We start from the raw sequence: 22,647 nt of genomic DNA on the forward strand, positions 1-22,647 counted from the left end.
AGGAAAGAAGGAAGAAGGCATGTAAAGATGGAGATAAAGACTGGTTATGCTGGGCATGGTGGCACACCCCTTTAATTCCAGAACTCAGGAGGCAAGGGTAGGAGGATCGCTGTGAGTTCAAGGCCAGCCTGGGACTACAGCAAGAGTTCCAGGTCAGCCTGGGCTACAGTAAGACCCTACCTCAAAAAACCAACCAAACAACAACAACAACAACAAAAAATGATTCAAGAGATAGTGACTCACATAAGGAACAGCCAGGACTTCATGAAGCTGGAAGAAGAAAGAAAACATCCTTGTCTGGAGGCCTTATAGAAGGTGTGGCCCTGGTAAAACTTTAACATTAAACCTTGAGTCTCCAGAACTATAGGAAAATAGATTTTCTTATGCTAAGGTATTCATTATTATACTTTGTTTTAGCAGCCCTAAGCAACTAATAAAGTCATAGAATGAAGAACCCTCACACTTCCTAAGTGACACCTCTTCACCTATAGACAAAAGTAGAAAAGAGAAAAATTCTGCAATACAAAACTAGTTACAATCATACCCTGCCAATATTTTTACAGTAGAAATTTCTGAACTTCAGTTACAGTTCTTTTTAAGGTTCTTGGAAAATGTTTCTGATCAAACACCGCTGTCAAAACTCAAGCCCACTGAATCTCTGCAAATGTGCCTATGAATAAGGAGACAGAGATTATTTCCCCATCTCACATTTCCTCAAGCCTTTGCAACAAAGGGAAGCGATCCACACCTAGTATTTAAAGTTACCAATGCTATTACTATGATACAAAAGAAATACAAGGTGGGCTGAAAGATGGCCTAGAAGTTAAGATACTTGTCTGCAAAGCCTAACAACTTGAGTTCAATTCCCTAGTACCCACATAAAGCCAGATGTACAAAGTGGTACATACATCTGGAGTACATTTGTAGTGTCTGAAAGCCCTGACAGACCCATGGCCCCCTTCTCTCTGCCTACCTCCCTCTCTTTCTCTCTCTCTCTCTCTCTCAATCTCTCTCCCCTCCCTCCCCCCTCCCCCTCCCTGTCCTTACAAATATAAAAAATAAATACATGGTGACAAGTAAAACTCAATTTCACCAACCTTTTTCAAGCCATGAGGACTCTTAGCTCATGTGCTGACCCTCTGCAAATCTTAAGTTCCAAATCTTATCTCTACTATTACATGCAAGGGTCCTGGGATGATAATCCACAAAACAACTCATTTGAGAACATAATATGTGTTTCACTTTAGAAATTCAATTTTGCCTTATACTTGATTTAATCTATAAAGCAATCAAGTCTTGCAGGTGTGGGGATTTCCAGAGTCACCTGCCCTGATGGTCTAGCCAATGTCTCCAAATAGGAGCTCCTACTTCTGTTCTAATTTATAGGTCCTAACCTATTAATAGGCAGTGAAATTGATCTAGTATGTCTCAACTACCTTTCTTTTTAAGTGAAAAAACAGGAAAAAAAAATATCACAGAGAACCACAGACAGGAAGGGGAATTACTCTTATCTCGGTTGCATGAGGGTATCAGCTTGTATGTGTGAATGCAATTGTAAGGGTGCCACAACACATTGTGTGGGGATGACCTTCTACCTGTTTTGAGTCAAGGTCTCTTATTGTTTGCTGCTGCATACACAAGGCTACCTCATTCACAAGTTTCCTTGGGACCCTCCTATCTCTGCCTGCCATCTCGCTATGGGTGTGCTGAGAGGACAGGATGTGTGCCACCATGTCTGGCTTTACCTGAATTCTGGGGATCTGAAGTCAGACTGCCACGCTTGGATGACTGTTTCACCCTCTCCCCAGCCCATGAGTCTCGACAGAAAACATTATTTCTTACTGTGTTGTTCAGTCCAAAGCCTGGCAGAAAATAGAGAGCTTACTCAAACTAGGTACTTAGGAGTTTAATAAAGAAATAATTTACAAAAGTCTGCCAGACTTATAGGAAGTCATGTCAGGATAGTGCTTGAAACAGTGGTGGGCCACTGTCATAGTATAGGATACAAGGAACCACAAAAAAACAGTTGATGCAAAAGAGACTGGCTGTGGGCAGACTGCCTGACATGACCTTTAAGAAAGGGACAGAGCCAGCACACAGTGGCCTGGCAGGGAGGAAGCCTCCTGCTATCTGCACTTCCACTGGAGCCTTTACAATAGCTGACCACAGCTCAAAGCCAGAGGGCAAGAGGCCATGCTATTCAGCTCTTTGGGCTCCAAAGGAGACTCAAGATGAGTAAAGACTAAATCCAGAAATGAAAGAGAGGCTTTCCAGCCACTGAGACTCGACCAAGATGTCTAAGCTGTTATGTAATTACTTACTCTCATAACTTTTATATCCAGACACATTTCTTTTTCCATATCTCTACTCAAGTTCCAATCTTGAACCAAGTTCTAATAATGTGCTGAACAACTGATATAAAAGATGAGTATTTTTGTGAACTTATGGTTTGTGATCTCTGCCCGGTCCTCAGAGTCCCCATAAACCCTTTTACCTGTCTCCCCCTCAGTCTCCCACCTCTTTGCCCCTAGCTAAAGGGCTAATTAAGGGCACAGACTATCTCATTTATCTGTGTGCCTCCAGTCTCAGGGGCTAGAACACAGGGTGCATTTGGTCCTTTGAACTGTAAAACATGCACGGCTTCCTCTCGAAGATCTCCCACACACTCCCTGACCACATGCAGGCCTCCAAATGCATTATTACTTTGCCTCAAAGCTCATCCGCTCTCCTGGGTCAGCTATATTCCCTCAATGGGGCCTGAGGCACGTCCGTCCTCCCCCTGCAGTATCAGCTCATTGCTTTACCTTGTCTAGAGCCCTCCTTCAAGAAGGCAACTCAAACAGATCCCCACCTGGCCCAGAACGTGTTCTTGACTCCAAGTTCTTCAGCTGTTGGCAACCAAGTACTTGTGGATTTTCTTGACGCTGCTCATCCTTATTGGCCCCTCCCACAACCATCTTAAGAAATTTCTTCTTTCCTTCTTCTCTTCTAAGATAATCATCCAAACAAACAAGTCTTCCATCTCAGCAAGAAGTGCCCTGCACTAAGGAGACTGAGGCAGAAAGATTGCTATAAGGTTGATGCCATCCTTGGCTGCAGAATGGGACCCTCAGAAAACACACACACACACACACAACTTAAAACAACAGTAAAACAATACCCCAAAATAGGGCAATATCGTGGGTCTGATCATTCCCACTGTCAGTGTGGCTCACTGTTCTTGCTAATAAAATAGTCATCTCCTTCTACACCAAGCCTGCCCCTCCGCCTACTCCTCCTGGGCCCAGGACCACCCTGAGAGTTTAATAACTTCATCTTGAGAAGGCAGAAGACAAGAACAATATAGGCCTTGCTTATCTGTGTGATACTTGGCACTGAATCTGATACAGACCAAATTGAGAGTGAAACCTTTTTAACCAGCCTGTCTCTTGATACCCTGCAATTGCCACACAGTATGGTCCCAACCTAGTATGAGTCCTGCAATCAGAAGCCTGGCTGAGCCCAGTCACAGGAGGCAGACCTAATTTTAGCAGCCCCCAAGATACAGATATAATTCTTGTCAAAAAATAAATCATCCAAATTGAGATCATCCAGCACCACTTTTAAAATCAACATGAAATTAATGAACACGATACTGAAGATGAAACAGTACTCAAACATAAGAGATTGCACTGCACAAGCCTTCGTGAAGCAAATCACCGTGATGCCGTTTCGCTGAAAATCAGAACTGCATAGCACTCAGTCTCAGAAATGTGAGAAGTGAGTCAGCCTGTCAGAATCTGAAGCTGTTATTTAAGACAATCAGTGTGGCAGGCATAATGGACCACTGAACAACTAGCTGCCTACAGAAATGTGGATATGATTAGGCATTTGAAGATAATCAAGAGAAAAGTTGCGTTTGGATTTTTTTAAAAAAAATACTACTAACATACAATAATTTCAAACTTACAAACACTGTCCTGACTACAAGGTCATCCTCATTTTTATGAAAGAAAGAGATGCAAAAGTTGTAATTTGGCAAGAATTTTTGAGCACACATTATGTGCACCAAACGCTGTGCTAAAAGCAGAGACAGGAAAATGAAGACGACACACTTCTGGTTCTTCAGTAGTTACAGAATGGTGTGACAGACAACAGGATGGCTGCAGCACAGGGCACCGTCTGGCTAGTTACTCAGCCATAGCCAACTACATCACCTCTCCTGACCTCCTAAGCTCAGGGCACTGAGGGCACATGGCTAGTCTCACATCTACCAATTCCAGGCCAACACTCAGCCCTCCCCAAGCAACACCCACAGGCTCAATAGTTCTGGGCACCAGGTGAGGATCTGTGGCGAACTCTCAGGCTGAAGGGAAAGGGGGCCTAGCATCCACCCCCTTCCACCCAGGAAGAGAATCTCTTGCTATGATAAGTGGCTGAGATTTGAGGATTTCCCATTGCTTAGCAGACCATGACTAACGAATACAATGAAAGATGTATTTTTTCTAAAACAACGTTCAAACACAGGGTATTCTTGGAACCGGCGTATCAGTCCTGTGTGCCACATTCAGGAGCAGATGGAGGGATGGGTCTTTGGAGAAGGAAGCTGAAGACTAACTCTGGAGGATGGGCAGGATTTATCCATGGTGGGGAAAGCCTGCGCAAGTACAAAACTGTACGTAATAATTTACATGAGGTGAAAGGATAAAGGTGCTGGACAGGTTTTCACTGGAAAGAAATGAGAACCATTTAAACATTGCCAGGAGTACTGTAGAGGTTACATTTCACTGAAGGGTCACATAGAGAATGGCTACAGGGGTGAGGAGTGGTAGAAATAGGAAGTCCACTTAGCAATCTGTTACAATTATTTACAAAAGACAGGAGTAGTGGTTCCGTGGGGCTGGGATGGAAAAGAGGAAGCAAATCCAAAAGACATACTTCTAAGCATCACAGGAACTTCATGATCAAGGTGACATGTGGTGGAGGATGAGGGAGGAGAATTCATGATGTGTGAAGGATTTCCAGGTTCCTGGGTATGGTGATTTGATTCAGGTGTCCCCCTTTAAACTTAAGTATTCTGAATGCTAGCCTCCCCAGCTGATGGCAATTGGAAATTAAAGCCTCCTGGAGGCAGTGTACTGTTGGGGGTGGGCTTATGGATGTTATAGCCAGTTTCCCCTTGCCAGTATTTGGCATACTCTCCTGCTGCTATTGTCTACCTTATGTTGGCTAAGAGGGTGATGTCCACCCTCTGCTGATACCATCATTTTGCCCTGCCATTATGGAGCTTCCCCTCAAGTCAATAAGCCAAAATTAACCTCCTCCACCCCACCACCTACAAGCTGTTCTTGGTCAGGTGATTTCTGCCAGCAATGTGAACCTGACTACAACAGTAATGTTGGTACTGAAGAGTGAGGTCGTTTGCTGCTAGACACCTGACTGTGTGGCTTTTGGAAATGATTTTCAAAAGGAATGAGGAAGGATTTGAAACTTTGCCCTAACAGACACCTTGCAGTAAGTACAGCTTGATGGACTAATCTGGTCAGAGTTGAAAGACCTGAATGCAGTAAGCACTATGGATTGTGAGGTTTGGTTTGTAAGGGTAAGAAAGAGCTTTGCATGGACTGGGCTAGAAGTACTTTCTGTGAAAGGCTTACTGTTATGACCCTGTCCTGAGAACTTGTACAGGGTTGCTTTGCATAGAAACAGACTGGTGTGAGCAGAGGGATATGGCACAGAAAAAATAAACTTTGGGCTGAAACTTCAGCCCATTCTGCTGCAATTGTATGAGAGATTACTACCATTGAGACTGAGCCAGTTAACCTGCACTAGGGCAACAGGTGGACTCTTTTGAAGGAACATGAGTGCTCAAGGAGTGTCCTATACTTCAAAGTCTGCTTTATTCCTCCTGGATTAAGAAACTGGCATCCTACCTGGTACTGTGGAGAATAAGAAATGCAGGAAAGAGAAGATCATTGAATTTGTAACATGGCCTTGCGTTTTGGAAATGGCCATGGGCAGTGTGAAGCAGGTTGACTGGATGCCTGCATGGAGAACCAATGGAGCGATGAGGATAGACTGTGGATTGTAGTAGAGACCCAGTTGAGATGCGGAGACCATGATATGGCTACTAAGGAGAGCTGATGGCCCCGATGAAGTTTTCCAGGTCTGGGAGTAGCCTAGTGGAGGGGCAGAATTGAAACTCCAGAGACTTGTTGCTGGTTAGAATTATGGGACTTGGAGATTTTTCACTGACTAGTTGTTGGACTTGAAGCTACAGAGTTTAATGTTTGCCCTGTTTAAATCTTGTATTGGTTGAATATTTCTTTGCTATGCCCAATGCCATCTTTTTCAGTGTGAATGTTTATTCTGTGCCATTATGGGTTTGGGGGATTTTTTTTTTTTTTTTTTTTGGTATTATGGTTCAGTTAAAAATCTTGGATTTGGGGGTTGTTTGAACATCATTAAGATTGACAAAAAAACCACATGGACTTTTAAAGTTGGACTGAATGCATCGTATTTTATATCATGTATGGTTATCAGTTTATGGGGGCCAGGGACAGAATGTGGTGGTTTGATTCAGGTGGCCCCCATAAACTTAAGTATTCTGAATGGAAGGTCCCCAGCTGACGGCAATTGAAAAGTAAAGCCTCCTGGAGGTGGTATATTGATGGGGGTGGGCTTATGGATGTTATAGCCAGTTTCCCTATGCCTGTATTTGGCACACTCTCTTGTTGCTATTGTCCATCTTGTGTTGGCCAGGGGGGTGATGTCCACCCTCTGCTCATGCCATCGTTTTCCCCGCCATCATATAGCTTCCCCTTGAGCCAGTAAGCCAAAATAAACTTTTTATTTCCTACAAGCTCCTCTTGGTCAGGTGATTTCTGCGAGTAATTTGAACCTGACTACAATACTGGGTTTTAAAAAAAATGTATTGAGCAACAGGGTAGGGACTAGAGGCAAGCAGATTCACAGAGAACAGTCTCAGCTTGCACTGCATGTCTGACCTCCACATAGTAACAATGTCTAATGTAGGTAGAGGTGAGGTTCTAGAACAAGCTCAGAGCTTGTTAACACTCCAGCACACAAGGAAGAAAAGGGATCAACTATGAAGACTAAAGAAGATGTGTAAGTCCTAGAAAAGCCATGACTCCTTGAAGAGTGGGACATCATCAAAAATCAGAACTAAAATGTACCATGAGTTTCAACTGCAAGAACATAATAATTGTGTGGAGATTAGTTAAGCTAGGGAAAGTGCAAAGCCCTAAGAAAGCACGTGTATGCTGCAGCCTTAAAACATATTATCTAACTCATCACCTAATTTTCTGAAAGCCCCTTCCATTTTTAACTTCATGCAAACATTTTAGACTGATAAAATTGGACAATATAAATGTTTTTGTAATAAAACTGATACCCATGATAGAGAAAATATGAAAATTCATTAGGGCAATGCCCAAGGAATCATAACCTGGTCCAAGGTAGTATACTACCCTAGTTCCCTGGACTTCCTTCAACTTTTAATGCCTCCTGCAACCGCTTTGTTGCCTCCACTTGGATGCCTCACCCCATCTCCTCCTTTCACGTGGTTACAGCTAGTTCCCTTTTGAAGGACATTCTTCATCTGCATTGTGACTCAACAGATAAACCTGGCTGCAGAACAACTCATTCGACCAGAGACAGGAACTAAGTGATCCTCACCTCCCTATAAGTTAGCATGGGCATGGTAAGAGTTCAGGGAAATGTGCTTAGGGGTACCCAGCCCCCCTGTGTAACCCCCTCACTTGAATCTGGGCTAGGCCTGTGACTTGATTTTTAACTAATGGAATGTAGGAGTCAGAACACACTAGTTGCAGGTCTGAGCCTTAGAGCACTGGGTTGCTGAAACTTTTTGTGTTCACTGGAGCCCTGAGCTGACATGCTGCCTTAGAGAGCATGAGAATAAATTGTGTGAACCCAGCTGGCAGCAAGAACCAAAGCCCAAGATATATGTCCCCCAGCAAGCAGTGCAGATGGCTGCCAGCTAGTCTAGCCACTACAGTCACGTGATTAAAGAAGCAGTCCTGAACATCCCACACTTAGAAAACATCATACCAAGCACCCCCCCAACACACACACACACATCTGTTAGGTTTAAATTCCAGGCCTACACAATCATGTTTTGGGGTATTGTTATTCACTAGGTGGGTTTTGCTAATGAGGAAAGCAATAACTATAACAGATAGTAATGGATATATGGTAAAAAAAATAATTTTTGAACAGCAAAAAACAAAAACAAACATACAGACATGGTGGCGTACACCTTTAATCCCAGCACTTGGTAAGCAGAGGTAGGAGGATTGCCATGAGTTCAAGGCCACCCTGAGACTACATAGTGAATTCCAGGCCAGCCTGAGCTAGAGTGAGACCCTACCTCAAAAAAAAAAGCAGAATTTATCAACAGCTTTCTATGAATCTCAGTCTTATAGGTAGTAGGTGTTAGCCACAAACGAAATAGACAAAGATTTCTACCTTGTTTGAACTGCATATTCTAATGCAAGGAGATGACACATTCAGTTAAATAAGCAGCTTGACAGGAGGGGATGGATTCTTTGGACAGAACTAAAGCAGGGAAGAACAACAGAGTAGTTACAGGGTTTATAATTACAAATGGGCCAGAAGAAGTAAATAACCACTTCAGACGGACAAGACGAGGGAAGCAGACAGGCAGGTGACTGGAAGAAATGATTTAAGCAGAGAAAAGAAGTTATGAGGTAGGAGTCTGAATGTTTTATAATATGCTGAGAGATGAGGGGCCCAGGCAGCGTAGGAGACAGGTGAGTGATAGAAGATGAGGATGGAAAGGTAAGAGATATGTGCCGAGGTCCCTGAGAACACCCAAGCTCCATGATTTGCTATGAGGTCTCAGACTCTGCATGGTACCGTGGCTCTACTTACAGCTTATTAGTGAAAGGATACAGAGCAAAATTAGAAGATGGTGAAGACATGTGGGACGTACAGGACATACAGTGTGAAGGCAAAAGGAAAGCAGAAGCCAGCTTCCAAGCACCCTGTCCCAGTAGCACTTAATTCCCCAGAGATGATACAACATATGTGTGAAACGCTGCCTACCAGGCAAGCTCATTAGCAACTTCGCACCCAAGGCTTTATTGGACACTGGTCATGAAGGCATCCTCTGCTTAACAATGTGAGAAAATTCCAGCACACACATACCCTGCTCTCCCCCCTACCCCAACACACAGAAAAGGTCAGGCATTTGACATAAGCCGTACTTTTTCCACAGTCTTGGCCTGGTGAGTCACTCTTGTTGGTGAACAGTAGGATCCCTTCACAAATCTATTGCCTCGATGCTGTCACAAGGGCCAGATTTGCAAGCAGTTCTCGCTAAGGGTAGCAGGCTCACACCTGCTGGGCTAACATGTGTGTCTGCGTCTTTCTGCACAGAAGGGATATGCAGCACTATACAGGCCATCTGAGAGACATGGGAGCCATCAGAGAAACTTGAGACCTGTAGAAATTTTAAACAAACACCCTAGCTTAAGAGTTAAGATGGTAATGTAGTAATGCGTACAGGGGCAAAAACAGGGAACACACACACACACACACACACACACACACACACACACACACAAAAGCTCCAACATGCTAAAGGAACAATGCAGGGAAGTGATCAGATGCTGATATTCAGGAAGGGGCAGAGTCAACAGGTCTTGCAGAGGAAAGGAGACATTTGGGGTCGGGAAGCGTGGCACAACCCTTTCGCAACCAGGTTAGACTACGGGAGAAGGCGACATGGAGTGGGAATGCATGGCTGCAGCCTGTGGTGTGCTTTCAGCATATGATGCCACCTGACACCTAAGAGAAGGTATCAGAGAGGCAGCTGCATATGGGGTAGGGTGGAAGATGCAAGGGATAGGCACAGAGATAAGGTTTGAGAACTGTGTCCTGGGGTATACTAATACTAACTTGAGGAGGAGGAAGAGGCTAGGAACCAGTAAAATGGCTGAATATAACCAGTAAGATAGGAAGAAAGCCAGCAGAATGTGGGATACAGGGAGCTTATGCCTACAGTGCTAAGTGCTTTTAGTAGTTGAGTAGAAGTTGAAAACTTCTACTGAAAATGGACCAGATGTTCTACCATAGTTCCTTCCTGGCTCAGCATCTCCTGGGACCTGAAATGGAAGATGCATATTCCCAGACTATTGCATCAGAGATGCATACTGAAGCAGACCCAGACTTGCTCTACACCGAATCAGGTCTTTGTTCAGTGTCTAGGAGGAGGATGTCAAATTTAAAACCTCTCTTCAACACCTCTGAATGCTAGAGTAAATGAGTACTCTCTTCTGATGGCAAAATTCTCTTCAGAACAAAGTAACAACACCTATAAGAATGTTTCCAGGTAGGGGCTGTATGAGATCAGAGCTTAAGACCTGTGTTCTTCAACATGAACTGAGAAGAACCACGAAAGCAGCGCCAGGCCTGACCTTCACAAGCCACGAAGCCATGTGCGGCTGCTGAGGGCCAACTGAACAATAACATTTTCTTTGGTTGCAGTAGCCACGTCGCAAGTATATAGAGTCATTTGGCACTAGAAGCTACCCTATTAGACAGAGATACAAAACATTCCTAATCCTAGAGAGAGTTCTTGGGTTGGCCTGCTTTAGATTTTCCAAGAGCAGCCCAAAGTTCTGATTTCCAAGACTCCTGAGGTCATGGTAACTACCATTCCCCTCAGAAAACATACAATTGCCCAACTTCCTTAAAAAGCACAGGAAGCCTGGAAATGAATACTTCGCTACTCAAGCCTCTAGAGCTCAACACTCCATGCTCCAAACCAGAGCTGTGGCTACCATTCCTGCATGCGGTGATAAGCTTAATGCAATGAAACTGTGGGCCAATCCCCAGTCAACAGAACCTATGGGGAGGGCCCCGAATTACACACTCGGTGTAATGTGTGTATGTGTGTATGGGTGTGTGTGTGTGTGTCACTGTGCCAGTAGGGGGAAAGAGGAAAAGGACAGAGAGGGGAGAAAGTCCAGGGGGGCACAAAACAAGGACCAGTAGCCCAGAAAAAAATAGCTACAATGTATTAAGTGAACCATAAAGGAAAACAAACAACAACAACAAAAAAGCACCACAAAGTAAAACAGTACTTGTGACAAGAGCACCTTACCCTTAGGTAAGGTAATAACGACTAGGTAATGATGGAAACTACATTAGTAATTCCTTCTAGAGAGAACCAAGTGATGCTTGCATGCAGGGCCGGGGAGGGGGGATGTTAAGGTTTTGTTGTCCAAACTTCTCATTTATTTGCCCCAAAAGAAGACAAATATCTAGAATTTTAAATAAAGTCACAAAACTTGTACAAAGTGAGAACACTAAGACGCTCTAAGAAGGTATGTCTGTGGGTTACAGCAAGACCTATTTGCAACGCAATGCAAATCCAACACTGAGCCCAGACAACGGGGAAGCACGCATCTTACTAGTGGTGAGTCAGAACTGCAAAGAGCATCAAGTCCCCGTATCAGAGGCACAAAGAGCTGGCGAGCACATAATAAAGCACTCAAATAAATTTGTCCCCAGTAAACTGAAAAACATTTTAAGAATTCAGACTAGGCCCAAAATCATTTATCCAAGAACCATAAAATCTACTTAAGTAAGTACCAAGGCATCAGACAGCAAAAAGCTTGAAAATTTAAGAGTCTTAGCCATTCCTCAAATCTGGTCCCACAATTTCATGCCAGATCCTCATGACTGTACACATTCACTTGGATCCTGATACCACAGTTAATCAGGGGATGAAGTTAGTCTTATCTGACTATTCCCAGTTCGGGAAAACTGGTCTCAACTTGTATAATAAATCATTCAAAATATCTGAATGCAAAAAATAATCATTTTGAAAAGCCTACTACAGGTCTGATTTAAAAGCAAACGGTATATTCAATACATACAGTGAGATGCACGTGTCAGTGTTTGATAGTTCCAGCATGCCCACAATTCTGTGAACTTAATAGCTCACTCAACTCCTAAACACACTACTCATTCATAACTAGACCAGGTCTCTGCCCCCCATTTGCTTCAATTCCATTGTATGCATATATACTTATAATCAATTTGATAACTTTTTGAGCTCTTTATGAGAAGAATTTATTCAAGGTAAAAACAGGATAGTGGCTTAATTTTTTAAAAAAAAAAAAGATTGATCTATAGATGTCTGTGGCAGTATCTGACATCCAAAGAATTTAAAAATCAAGTAATTTCAACAGTACTGAGAGATCAGTGGTAGGTAAGTTGAAAACTCTGAGCATTATAATCACCTAGAGTGCTCTTTAAAATACCTGTGCTGAAGGCCCATTCCGTGCTCACTTGATGAAAACCTTGGCAAAAGGGACTCAAGCACTTGGATGGTTTGAAATGCTAAAATGTTAAAACCAGAGGAAAAACACAGCCAGGGTTGAGAGTCCCTGCAGGTTATGGTTCAATTATCCATCCACCTGTGACACTTAATTTTGATGATAAATTTAACTAATTACTCAGTGATCCTCACCTTGACGACTTAGGGAGACAATCGCCTCCACTTAGTACTTCACAAAATTGGATTTAGAGCCAGGACACTGATAAAGGACCAGGGCCCAGAGATAAGCCACCCCATAATTCTTGCCCCTCAGTCAACTAGCCTTCCCAGTGGAATTCATCAAACGGCAACATAAGCCTCAATCTCCCAGACTTTATAGCAGAATTGAAGCTTTCCCCAAAGCTCCCATATATCTTCAGCATCTCACCTCCTTCTGGCCTTAGCTAATGTTGATTCAGCTGGTTCCAACATACCACAAATGCCAGCTTTCTTTGTTTATGCTCAGCAAGTGGCAGTTCCTTCTCTGATGCTGTGCATCAAATCCAGACGGGCCTCCTTGGGCTGAGCTCACCCTGTAGCCCTGAGGAACCTTTGAAATCTTTCTCCCATCTAGATTATTCAAGACCCCAAGAGAAAGAGACCATTTATACCAATGACCCATTGAGTGTTTTGGTCTGTTTCATTACAGCACTCTCCTCTCTGATGTCTAAGAGATCTTGTCCATTTTTAATTTATGATTAGCCCGAGGAATATTTTTCAGAGATGGTTTTAAGCCTCTGCAATATTTGCCTCAGAAATCAAAACTTCTTCCTATAGCATGTATCACACCTGCATCACAAAAGATACACTCCAGAGGAATTTGTGCAAACCCAATAGTAATATTGCAAGATAAAGGTATAGTTCAGTTATAAAGCACTTGTCTAGTATGCATGATGCCCTGGGTTCCATCCCAACACAGGAAAAAAACAAACAAGCAAACAAAAAAAAACATGATGTTGACATAGTAGTAAGGAAATTGTCTTTTGAAAACAAACTGTAAAAAGATGAGTAAATAATAACAGTGTAATTTGCTGGCTGAGAGCTAGGGCCTAGAAACATAGCTCCCGGGTTCAAGTCCAATTTGACTATCATTAAACCTCATTTCCCACTCTATAAAATGAGGAGATCTGCACTGTGATGATGTTGTGGGGCCAAGTCATGAAACAGGGAAAGCCTCTACCAGGGTTCCTGCACAAAGTGAGCAGAATACATATCATTGTTGTTGCTATTGGGTGCAGGGCTTCATCTTGGTATCCAGGGAAACAATCCTTTTTAGTCTCTTGACTTGTAAAATGTGAATTTATTACCACTTGTTTTTCAGATTATATTTGAAAATTATATTTTGACATTCATGATTTTCATTATGGTTGTAATTCAAAGGATAAAAACATGGAATTTCTTAACAATAGACATAGTAATTATTACACATTATGGTTATAATATTTTTTAAATGACCCCAGGAGAAAGGAATATTTAGGGAAGGAGAAAACATCACTTTTGACTTAATTAGAAATTTTAAAATCCAAAAATGAGAGGGAGGTTTTATAAGCCATAGGTGACCTTTAAATGTCACATTCACTAACATATAAATGAGACACAGGAAAAAAAAATCCAATATCTGGCATTAAGAGTAAACTGACCAATGTAATTGCATTATAGGTTCTGTGATTTAAGGTATGCTCCAATTCAGAATAATAACATGTTAATACCTTTTTTTAAAAAAATTAAGTTGAAAACTGTATGGATAGATCAAGTGTTGGTACCATCATTTCCATCCTCCCTGCCCCCACTCCACTGAGGGTTCCCCTTAGTGAGACTACTGCTATTCACCATGGAGTTGTGGGTTATGAGTTGTGAAACAGCTGTCAGACATTGTTGGGTTAACATCTTTTAAGGTCAAACTGCAATACATTAAAGATCATTGGTTAGTTCTCTGTTGTTTACAAACTTGCAGTTCATTTACCTCTACCCTTGCAGAGCACAGCCTCTTACTAAATTTCTAATGTAAAAGACTTGAAAGCAGGGATTATTACCTATAATGAATGAAAAGGTGAGTGTATTATCTTAGTAAAACATCCTTCAGTAAGACCCACTTCAGCAATCTGTAGGAATTACATTGTTACTATTAACCGTACCTCACTTTCAGAAGTTAACATGATTTCAGAGATTAATGGTTTTTTTGGTTAAATCTCCCTTCTTATTGGAGTCACTTGATGTAAACAAAACATATTATTGCAACAATGACAAAAACAAATCCACCTTGGGGTGGATTGTCATATTACTTTATAGGCTACTTTCATTTATTTTCTCTTCCTCTATCTCAATTTTATAGTGAACAGTACTGCTTCAGGAATTCTAGGAAATATATTATATATATTTTATCTTCTCCATACTATCTTCCAATCCTTTACTGTTCAAAGTAACATATGCATGTATGTATTTCCCCAGAGTCGTTTTCTTCTGTACAGTAATTCTGAATGGAAGAATTGAAGTTACAGGTTATTTCTTGAAACTCTGAACTATATACTTTGAAGGAAAAAAAATAGCATTTGTATTTTGGATATGATGACAAAAGAAATTAAAGGGATGATAGCTCTAGACTGGCCAACTCAGTATTTATACATTAGGTAGCGTAAGGACAAATATTAAGGGAACCACTAGCCCCAAACAAGTGTTTGTGACATGCTCTGTTTGAGGACCTGGAGCATACAAGATGGTCCACGCAAGAATTCAAAACATTTAAGGACGCTTTTCAGAGTCAGCAATTAAGCATTCCACTGAGGGAGGGAGAGGGGCCCCGTAAGTTATCCAGACACCTGACAAGAGTTGCAAGGGTCCAGTTGACTTCCTGGACTTCTCCTACACATTTGTTAATGTTTAGTCACTTCATTTTCATTTGTTGCTGACTTCAAAGACCGAGTTAGGGGTCATCTTATTTCAACAGTCACCTAGGACCAGACTCAATCCTCACCCACAGCGTTTGCTGTGTGACATTAAAACACCCAAATGTGAGCGGGTGAAATGGCTGGAGTCAGCAAAACAGCATCTTTCCACCTGAGCTGGAGTCCAACTCGCCTGGAGAAGATATCTCTCTCTCCCTCCTTCTCTCTCTGAAAACTCCAAAGGCTCCAGCAGCTGTAACTTCTGAATGGGTGTTCCTGGTGCCAATCAGCTCTGTAACTCCAAGGAGCCTCCTGGGGGCGGGACTTAAGGGGACTTAAGAGATCCCACTACGGCCAGCCAGCGAGCAGCACAGGTGATAATGTCCCAGCTGAGCGGTGCTTCTCAAACTTCACTGGTACCCGACTCACCAGGGGAGGTGTGTGATGGGGAGGGGGGACTGTTACAGAGCAGACTGGGTGAGTGGGCATGGTTGTGCGCCCCCAGATTGCCCATGGGTGACGATTCACAAAGTGGGTCCTGGGGTTGCCATTCCACTCACCACCACCCTTTGGAGTGCGTGGCCAGGCCCACAAACGCCCAGACACCTGGCTCGCTTAACCGGAGCCACCCACACAAGCCACGGTCAACAACAGTGGCCCGGCTGAGCATCTGCCGCCACCACCACCACCACCACCACCACCACCACCGGGTCTCCGGCAGGTGCACGGCCGCGGGCGCGCGCACATCCCCTCGGCCACCGGGCATGCTCCTGCCTCCGCGCCCACCCTCGCCGCTCACCTGGCCCCGGGTCTTCAGGTAACGCTGCAGCGCCTGCTGGGTGAGCTCGCGGACGCGCAGCTGGCCGTCCTTGCAGGGCACCACGATGCCCGTCCTGCCGAAGCACACGGTCACTTTCATCGTGCCCACCCCGCCGCCCCCCCCCCCAGCCCCGCGAGCCCTCGGAACAGGTGTCTGTTGGGCCCGCGGAGGCAGCGACCCCTCCAGGGAGCGGGCAGGGACCCCGGGCGACGGCTGGCCGGGTGGAGTCCCCCCCCCCCCAGCACCACCTCGGGGGACCCGGAGAGGCCGAGAGCGGGAGCGGCCCGGGCGGCCTCCCAGGTGGCGGTGCCCCGGGGGCGGGGGCACGGAGGCTCCACGGCCCCGCGGAGGGGAAAGTGCAGGCCCCGGCCTGGCTCGCACCGGGGCCTCGGAGACCGTGGCAAGGCCGGCCCCAGGCCCCGGGCTGGAGTGGGCGGCGCGCTGGGGCCGGAGTTGGGAGGAAAGTTTCGCGGCGCCTCCAACTCGTCCGGTGCGCGCGGCGCTCTGGGCTCCCGCGGCCCCGGGGCCCGCCCGGGCCCGGCTCTTAAAGGGACCGCGGCGCCCGCTGCTGCTGCGCTCGTCGGGGGCGAGGGAGGGGGCCACGACCTGACCCGAGCCTGCAGGGACGTAGTGCCCCCGGGGGCCCAGGGCCCGCACTCGGCTCTCCGCCTTCCTCGCACGTACGCCCGGAGCTCTGGGGAATTGTAACGGGACCTGAGAGCTACCACAGGGGGATTGAAACCAGATCTCACCAAGCACACTTGGTATAGCAGATAGGAAAGTGGTTGGAGCAAGAGTCAAAGAAAGCCTGGGGAGCAGGTGCTGCTGCTAGCCACGCCCTCCAGAGGACCCCCACGGAGCACGGGGGGGTCTGAAGTAAGGACCCCCACAAACACACACACACAGGAATTTGTCTAGTGTCACATCTAACTCTGGAGCTGAGTTGAAAGAAACTTTGGGGACATTGTGTCGTTAGTACCATTCTTTTTTATTAAAGGATCGAGGAGTACACCCCAAATGCAAACATCATGATCGTGTGTGTGTGTGTGTGTGTGTGTGTGTGTGTGTGTGTGTTTTCACATGTTTCCCTTTCAAAGGCGATTCTCATTTTGTGTTTGACTGGGGTGGGAGGATAGAATGAAAGAGGGGCTGGAGAAATGGCTTAATGGTTAAGGAACTTGCCTATGCTTACAAAAGCCTAAGGAGGTAGGTTTGATTCCCCTATACCCACATAAGCCAATGCACAAAGTGGCTCATGCTTCTGGAATTCCTTTGCAGCAGCTGAAGGCCCTGGCATGCTCATTCTCTCTCTCTCTCTCTCTCTCTCTCTCTCTCTCTTTCTCTCTCTCTCTCTTAAATAAATAAAATAAAATTTATGTTGAAGAAATGAAAAAAGTTGCACCTGTGGGTCCATAATTTGGAAGGTGCATAGCCATCTCTAGTTGAACTCTGGTGTGGGGAAGGCCACAGATAGAATGAGCAGCCTTCTGGGTTCTTACTAAATGAGCTCCCTTTGAGTTGGAGAAAACACACTACTTTCCCCACCTGTTTTATGTACAGAACGGTGGTGCCAGGGCTGGGGATGTGGCTGTGAGGTACAGAGCTTCCCTAGCAGGACCCTAAGTTTAATCCCCAGCACTGTAAGATTCAGAAGCAAAACAAAAATAGATGGTGCTCCAGGGCTGAGTACACCGTGCAGTTGGCTATGTTGAAAAGAACGCAGATCTTCCTACTGAGTCTCTGGTGTCCTTTTCTGGCTGTTTTCCCAGTAATTCAGATACTCGGGGCTACACTGCATTTCTTGTCTTTTAAATATATATTTATTTATTTACTTGCAAGCAGGGGGGGGGGGCAGAGAATAGGTGTACCAGGGTCTCCTGCCACTGCAAATGAATTCCAGATGCCTATGCCATTTCGTGCATCTGGTCCACATGGGTACTGGGAAATGGAAGCAGGGCCATCAGGCTTAGCAGGCAAGTGCCTTTAATGGCTGAGCCATCGCTCCAGCCCCTACACTTCTTTCCTCTACAGAAGGATTTCTTACAGCTAAATTTGAATTGCCTAGAGTAGTATGATAATGAATAGCATCTTAATGGGTTGAGTTTCAATCTAACTAGCTCATGAGACATTTAATAAACACATAACGCTTGTCTTCCCTGTACAGTGATTTATATAATAGGTCAAAGGACACAAGGAGGATCATGGAAACCATGACAGTTTGAAGAAAATATACATTGGACAGTATGTTTTGGCTGAAAATCCAATAAAATTGATTTAAGGAATCAAAGAGTGATCAGCTTCCTCATAAAATCAAGACCCAAAGAATACTCCATTGAGAAGATTGAAAAAAGGATCACAAAAGGTTATCTTCAGGCACCATCTTTCTCCATCCATCAGCTATATTGCTACTATGGTCTCCATGCATAAACAGGCCCTCACAGGTATGAGGTCAGGGGAGGAAAAGGAATTGGCTTAAGATCTCTTTCTTAGAATGTAACAGAGCCTGTTTGAGAACCCAGGCAGGCTGACTGTGGAGTCTTCCTGGAGCTACTCTCCTATAATCCACAAAACACGTTATACAAATAGGTGAAGCAAATACCAATGTGGCTCATAAATGTGTGATTCCCACCTAAGTGTTGAGCATGGACATGCAGAATGGAGCAGAGCAAAGACTCCCAGCAACTGAAACATCACCATGGTGACATCCTTCACAGTTGTCCAGCCTCATCTTTTATTTTTTAATATTTATTTATTTATTTATTTGCTTATTTTATTTGCAAGGAGAGAGCACAGGCCTCTAGCCACTGCATACAAACTCCAGATGTATGCATGACTTTGTGCATGTGATTTTGAAAGGGTACTGGGGAACTGAACCCAGAGCATTGGGCTTTGCAAGCAGGAGCCTTAACTGCTGAGCCATCTCTCCAGCCCTCAGCCTCAAGTTTGGCTTAAACCATGAGTAGCTTCTCTTCCTTTCTGCACCATGTCTTTACAGCTCAGTTGAAGCCCTCCTCTGTTACCTAGATTCCCCCACCCAATATGCTGCCTTAGAGAATTCTCAGGTGACCCATGAATACCCAGGCTCTCCTCATCTCTCTCAAAGAAGTCTGGAGTCAGGGGCTTCAGGATGCAGCAGGAGCCATGCTGGGTAAGATAATGGAAGCCATGAGGCTGGGCACTGATGTGAACAATGGCTGAGCTGTCCCACACAGCTAGTGAACTTTCACAGCCCCAACTTAGTAATCACAAAGAATTAATGTTTATATTTTATGTTTATCAACTAGCCAGGTTTCATAGGTCATTCAGCTTCATCACAGCACACAGAAAAAGAATTTACCATATTTTAAGCAGTGATATAAAAGAACTCAGTTGCAACACAGTCATTCATGCCCAGAAAAATTCCTAAATCAATATTTCATACCCCATGGGACATCTGGGCAGAAGACAATAAGAAATGTGCTTTGATTGAGAAATGCTGGAGAACTCTCGGCCTGAGTTCTATTTTCTTGTTTTGCCTGCTGGATGCATTAGCACTGCCTGTGATGTGATATTTTCCCATTTGTTATCCAACAGTTTAGCAGGCAAAAAATATGCTGACCAATTTTATTAAATTGTCCTGCCTTGTGGAAAAATATAGCTGAAATGTCAGGCACAATCAGGTGTATATTGATGAAAGAATGATGATTGCTAATCTGTAGGTGACCAGTAATCAATTCTGATGGGTTGTATGATGAAGACAGAAAATACTTTCAGCTTTCAGGGAATTATTTCTAACAGACACTATTTATCACTAAAAATTTACTCAATTAGAGTTAATCTTATTTCTGAGACTCTTTGGAAGAATTGGCATACTACATGAAAATTAGTATAGATTGGTTATAGTATAACATAAATAATGAGGTAATATACTTAGCTTTTATTCTGAAAGTGGGTACCAGAGAATTTCATAAAAGAGAGAAAAGTTTGTATTTTTTTTTTCATGTTATCCTTTTATATTTAAAAATAGAGGGCTTGAGTTACTGCTCAGCTTAGCAAGAATGGATTAGTACAAAGAAGGGTTTTTCTGTGACCTGGTAGCATTCATTTGTATAGTGTTTGTCTCTTTTCTCCTATTGTTACACTAATGAATTCCTTTAAAAGAAAGAAAGAAAGAAAGAAAGAAAGAAAGAAAGAAAGAAAGAAAGAAAGAAAGAAAGAAAGAAAGAGAGAAGGAAAGAAAGGAAAGAAAAGGAAGGAAGGAAGGAAGGAAGGAAGGAAGGAAGGAAGGAAGGAAGGAAGGAAGGAAGGAAAGGAAGGTACACATAAGAACTACTCATGGATGCCAGGTAGAGCTTTAATAGGAGCATACATTGTGCATGTCCAAAATCAGCATGTTGCAGTTACCATCTCATTGCTGGCACAAAGCACCAGACCAAAAGCAGCTGTGGAAGGAAAGGATTTATCCTGGTTTACAGCCTAGAGGGGAAGCTCCGTGATGGCAGGGGAAAGGATGGCATGAGCAGAGGCTGGGCATCACTTCCTGACAAACATCAGGTAGACAACAGCAGCAAGAGTGTGCCAAACTCAACGCCGGCATGCTAGGGCTAATAAATTAAAGGTCCACCTCCAGTAACCCACCTCTTCCAGTAAAGCACCACTTTCCAAATTGCCATCAGCTGGGAACCAAGCCTTCATAACACATGAATCTACTTCAAACCACCACATTCTGCACCTAGTCCCCACAAACATGACCATCTGTGACTTTAAATGCAATGTATTCAGTCTAACTATAAAAATCCCCATAGTTTTTATCAAACCCCTCACTGTTCAAGGTTTCCCATAATCTAAGGTCTCATAACTATTAGCCTATAAAACCTGAAGGGCATAATAGCACAGAATAAACATTCACACGGCTGAAGATGGCATTGAACATAGCAAGGAAAGATTGACCCAATACAACATCTACAATAAACAAGGCCAACATCACATGCTGTAGCTCCAAGTCCAACATCTCAAACCAGTATCAAAGTCTGTGGAATCCCATTTCCACCCCTTCAGATGAGTTGCTCACAGTCTGGGGAACAGCCTATCACAAGGTGGTGGAAGGTCTCTTTGATGGCCCTCTCACATTCCTGGATTTTCAAAAAGTCCTAGGATCTCTACTGCAACCCACCAGTTCATCGTCATGGCTCCACCAGTCCTCCACACAGAGACTTCTAACAACCCTGCCCCACATTACCCATGGCCATTTCCAAAAAATCAAAACAATCTAATACAGATCTAATGACCATCAATTTCCTGCATTTGTTATACTCCATAGTACCAGTTGGGCTACCAAATTTGTTAATAGAGGGTTGATGGATTAAGCCTACTTTGAAGACCAAGACATTCATTCCTTCAGCATTCAGACCACTTACTTTCAAAGGAGTCAGCATTCTTCCTGATGTCCCAATACAGATCAGCTGGCCTGAACTAAGATAATCTCTCAAACAATTGCTGCTGAATGGGCAATGTCTCCAGCCTGATTTTTTTTTTTTCTGTGCTATATCCATCTATTCACATCAGTCCATTTCTGTATAATGCAACCCTACACCATTTTTCAGGACATAGGGAAATGCAGTAAGCCTCTGACACAAACTTCTAGCCCACTCCAGACCAAGCCCTTTTCTCCTCATAAGCCAAACCTCACATTTCACAGTTCTTTCTACATTTAGGTCTTTCAACTACTACCAGAATAGACCACTAAACTCTGCTTAGAGCACTGCAAGGGGTCTTTTAGACCAAGGTTTCAAATCCTTCCACATTCCTCCAACAAATCAGTTCCAAAAGGCCAAAAGCCACAGTTAGGTTTCTGGTAGCAACACTCACCTCTAGGTACCAGTTTTGCTGTTGCAGTTACCTTCTTGTTGCTGTCACAAAGCACCTGGACAAAAGCAACCAGTGGACAGAAAGACTTCATTTAGGCTTATAGACTCCAGAGGAAGCTCCATGATGGCAGGGAAAAGGATGGCATGAGCAGAGGCTGGACATCACCTTCTGGGCAAAGACAAGTAGAAACAGCAGCAGGACAGTGAGCCAACTAATGCTAGCAAGGTAGGGCTAATAAACCATCTAGGTCCACCCCCAGGAACATATCTCCCCCTGTAAAGCTCCACCTTCCAAATTACCATCAGCCGGGGAATCAAGCATTCAGAACAAATGTGTTTACGGGGCACACCTAATTCAAACCAATACACAAGGTAAGCATATCTCTCTCCTCAAACATTTATTATTTCTTTGTGGTAGGAGTATTTAACATCTTTTGTTCTAGTTTTGGCATGCAGTACAAGATTGCTTCCTATAGTTACTATGCTATGTATATAACACCAGGACTTAGTTTTCCTGTCTGAATGTAATGAAGTACCCCTGGACAAACCTATCATTCTTCCCTACTTCTACTCTCCTTAAGCCTTTGGTAACCATTATTTAATTCTAAACTTATATGTGATTAATTATTTTTAGATTCCAAATATAAGTAAAATCATGTGGTCCTTGTCTTTCTGTGCCTAGCTTATTTCACTTAAGGTCTACTTATGTTGTCATACAACATAGGATTT

General features: G+C 43.8%; 1 protein-coding gene across 1 annotated transcript in view; it reads right to left on the bottom strand.

Moving 5' to 3' along the window:
• Nucleotides 1–16,171, bottom strand: part of Pard3b (par-3 family cell polarity regulator beta) — a 1,086,921-nt gene extending 1,070,750 nt beyond the window's left edge. The window contains exon 1 of the mRNA XM_045147062.1: nucleotides 16,052–16,171. Within this exon, the coding sequence (XP_045002997.1) occupies nucleotides 16,052–16,171 (120 nt within the window). The remainder of the gene's footprint in view (nucleotides 1–16,051) is intronic.
• Between the last annotated feature and the right edge of the window lie 6,476 nt (nucleotides 16,172–22,647).

The sequence above is a fragment of the Jaculus jaculus genome, chromosome 4 (genome assembly GCF_020740685.1).
Source record: "Jaculus jaculus isolate mJacJac1 chromosome 4, mJacJac1.mat.Y.cur, whole genome shotgun sequence".
NCBI classification, from domain to species: domain Eukaryota; kingdom Metazoa; phylum Chordata; class Mammalia; order Rodentia; family Dipodidae; genus Jaculus; species Jaculus jaculus.